General features: G+C 53.4%; 1 protein-coding gene across 1 annotated transcript in view; it reads right to left on the bottom strand.

Annotated features, from left to right (window-relative positions):
* Positions 1-3923: 3923 nt before the first annotated feature.
* Positions 3924-4024, bottom strand: part of VOLCADRAFT_86394 (uncharacterized protein) — a gene marked incomplete at both ends in the record, with an annotated part of 7220 nt that continues 7119 nt past the window's right edge. The window contains one exon of the mRNA XM_002945877.1: positions 3924-3983. Within this exon, the coding sequence (XP_002945923.1) occupies positions 3924-3983 (60 nt within the window). The remainder of the gene's footprint in view (positions 3984-4024) is intronic.

Genomic DNA, 4024 nt, shown 5'->3' with positions numbered 1-4024 from the left:
CCAATGACCGGTGCTCGCTCACTCACACACAGCTTCTTGTCCTCGCGTTTAGTCGGGCGAGGTCGGGCGGAAGAAGACGGTCAGGCCCTCAGCCCGTCAGCCACCGGTCTAAACCCAACCAGACACATCATCCAACCTCCCGAACGGGACCCCCCTCCTGATCGTACACTGCTGCCCCGGCTGATCTCTGCCTGGCCGCTACCACCCACATACAGCCGTACACCGCTACATACACACGCACGCACACACATAGCCCCAAATCGCATAACATCGCCCACGCAACACAACACAACACAACAGCATCAACGGAGCATGAAAATTTCATGACAATTACCGGCACACAACTTCACTGACATGATGAGACTGTCTTTATGGCCATATCATCTATCATATGAAGGAAAATAGACTTCCAGGCTGGAGACCTCGCGTTGTCTTCACCACCTAGCGGGGAACAGGAGGGCTTCGCTCGGCTTTTTGTTGGAATTCTAACGGTGAAAATTACCGTGTGTGGTGCAGTACGGTACGATGCCGTGTATCGCAACCAGAACGGACATCGATAACGGTGTGTGCCAGTATGTATGTATGTATGTATGTATGTATGTATGTATGTATGTATGTATGTATGTATGTATGTATGTATGTATGTATGTATGTATGTATGTATGTATGTATGTATGTACATACGTGTGTAGGGGTTTCATGTGAATTACGTTTTGGCTGGGACCTGGATAGCTCTCTCCGGCATCAACGGAGAAGACGCCATATGACATAGATCTATCGACAACTACCTCAACCACCTCAACTACCACTGGTCAACCGCACGTCGCGTCATGGTGCGCTGTACGGCTATCAAGTGGCTGCTCGCGCATACACACATACACACACACACCAACTTCCCCATCTTCCCCCGGAACTGGAATGACGAAAGAGCGTACGAGCCTTGCATCCTCTGCATCTGATGGCAGTTGAAACGTATAATGGAGGAGCCAACGGAAACAACGACCAACGACCAAATTGTTGCACAGTACGCTGCCGACTGCATTGATCAAGACGTGCGACGATCCGTACATTCACGCATATACATACAGCCATGCGTCTGCATACACATGCATACACACATACACACACAGATCCCCTCCCAGGTGGGGAAACCAGGAAAGGGGGTTCCAGGCGCCTTAAAAACCATGTGGTGATACAGCAGCAGCAGCAGCAGCAGCAGCAGCAGCAGCGCCCCGGGTTATATGCGTTTGGCTTGCGGTTACAAGGAACCAATCCCACCCGCCCCCCCACTGTCTCCCTGGTCAGTTCCCTTTCGTTCAATCCTCCCAGACCGCAGCTGCGACACCTCGACAACAAGGTACATGCCCACCACCTCGCCATGCCGCCCAATACACCATCGGATCGCCACATAATAAAGCGCATCGGCAAATGAAATGTATCCGCGCACGAATCCACAACATGTCCCCGCGGGGAATCGACCCCGTTCGGCGTCCCAGCCGGATCAAGGAAGGCCGCTGAGATGAAAAAGCGATGAAGGTCCCCCCCGGCCACACACACACACACACACAGGCAGCCACACCATGTCCGTCTGCGGGGCGCCGCCGCAGGAGAGCTCCAGCGCCCCAAGCTAAGCTAACCTTGGGTAAATGCCTTCCCGTGTGTTGCCTTCGTGTCTGTCTGTCTGTATGTATGTGGTGATGTGTCTACTAGTGTTGTTCTACTTGCGCGCCGGGGGGGGAAGGGGAGGGGAGGGCTGCCCACGTGCCCCACACGCCACCAACACACATACAGACATACACCCCGCCATCATCACACGCCCATCATTGTCTTTCAATCAAAATACACAAACTTTGGTCATAGCGCACCATAATGCCACCACTTAATAATTCACGTCTCCCACGCAACCCAACGCCATCTCCATCCCTACCACCCCAGTTGTCCATTCTCCTTAACAACAAAACCGCGACGATCAAGGACGAACCTACAGCTTCGTACCTGACCCACATCAGCTAACCTGTACTAAAATGACGTCAGCTTTAACAGCTAGGGGATTGCAATTACAAGATCACATGTCACAGCTCTTCCTCGCCGATAGCGGCGAACACCGTAAATGCTCACATACACGTACACGTGTACACGCGTACACGTGTACACACATATCTATATATTCCTCGTCATCCCGCCCTTGGACAACCACCGCAACCGCCACCGCCACCGCCACAACCCACCAACTTATTATCATCATCATCGCCTCCAAAATCTTCACCACATGACTACACCTGCTCCTGCGGTTTTTTTTCAGAGCGTTAAAGTTCTCAATTTTCTCAAATTTTCTTATTTTTTGTGCGAGACCCGAGAGCCAGTAACAAGCCGTGGCTATACGCTCCGCGTTCGGGTTGGAAAAGCACTCTTTAAGACATCCTGGTGCGGTTGATGACGTCCGTATGGGCTTACGTCGTCCTGGAAAGACTCCAGCACTTCTTCGTCAATGACCTTTAAAATGACACCCAAACACCTCTCTGCAAAACTCAGGTGCTCCTCCACCCACCCACCCGGTCTCTCTGCAGCGTCGCCCCTTATCTTCAAAAAAGGGATGGAAGGATTGGAGGGGCGCAGATCGGGATAAACCACGGGGTGAACGGAAAAGAAAGCCAACCTAAAATTCACAGCTACAGGATATCCACCAGCAAGCGAACTGCCTTTAGCCGTCATACTGACATACTGACATACTGACTGCAAGGCACCAAACTGCCGAATGGGAATACAACACACTTCTCACACAAACACAGACAGGGACAGCACGCACGCATGCTCTCAAAACCTGAGTGCTTCTACACCTGCGCCGTAAATGCACTTTTAGCGTAAATACACGCCTGCCTCCCCTTCCTGCGCCGTACCTAACCGCCGTACAGCCCATACTAGCGATCGCGTCTGCCCCGAGGCCCCAAGGCACCTCACCTCACCCGGTGTCAATAGGGGGCCGGAAGTCACGGTCCCCACCTCTAAATGAAGAGATGTACGCGCACATACATACATACATACATACATACATACATACGCGGTAGGCACATGCGTACATACATACGCGGTGGGCGTGTGTATGTATGTATGTATGTATGTGTATTGTGGGTGTGGGTGTGTACAAGGAGGGGGAGGGAGATGTGTACAACCGGCAACACGGCAAAGGCCATGTGCGGCACCATAACCCCCGGGGGAGACCCCGGGGGGCCGGCGGATGCCGAGGCGGGTTGGAGGCGGGAAGAAGCAACATCGGGACATACACACACGTTGCTGCTCATTCCCTTCCCCCCCTCTCTTTCCCTTCCCCCTCCCCCCAAGTGTGCGTGCGTCGCAAACTAAAATAGAAAACGCTTCCACCGCCGATCTCCAGCCACACCGAAGTACGACGATTCGTACAGCACATGGCGCAAGGAAGGCGGGCAAGGGGGGCCCTGCATGAATGCAACACGGTTTTCCCAACCGACAACGTAAACCGTTAAACCGCCTGTGGCCACACGCTGCCTTATCATCATGACACAGAAACCCTAACCGAATTTAACTCCTAGGAGGAAGGGGGCATCTTCCGTACTGCACCAACCTCACTACTATATCGCCACACATACAGCAAAACCGCATCGATGCTACGCAACTGCTACAACCACCATTACCTCGACAACGACCACACGACGAAGCCGCAACCACCACAATTAACAACCAACAACTAAGAGCTTAACCACCCTAACCACCCTAACCGCCATTGCACTCCAAACTGTAAACGGCACCTGGCACCACCTCCCTCTCCCCCTCCTCTCCGCTGTGGCCCAAACCCCCCTCCACGCGGCGCGGGCCGGGATCATGAAAACGTTTGAACTACAGGAGCGGCGGTTCGTACTGTACTTGCCAGCCAGTACGGCACGTGCTCTCTAGTATTGCACCGCCACAAGATTGGAGTTGGACAGTCGCGAAGCGAGACGGTGCTGAGCCTCTGTGCGTGTGTGTTTCGGGGGGTAGAGAGGAGGGGAGG

The sequence above is a fragment of the Volvox carteri genome (genome assembly GCF_000143455.1).
Source record: "Volvox carteri f. nagariensis unplaced genomic scaffold VOLCAscaffold_1, whole genome shotgun sequence".
Lineage (NCBI taxonomy): Eukaryota > Viridiplantae > Chlorophyta > Chlorophyceae > Chlamydomonadales > Volvocaceae > Volvox > Volvox carteri.
The sequence above is the reverse complement of the archived record's forward strand: the minus strand, read 5'-3'. Positions and strand labels throughout refer to the sequence as shown.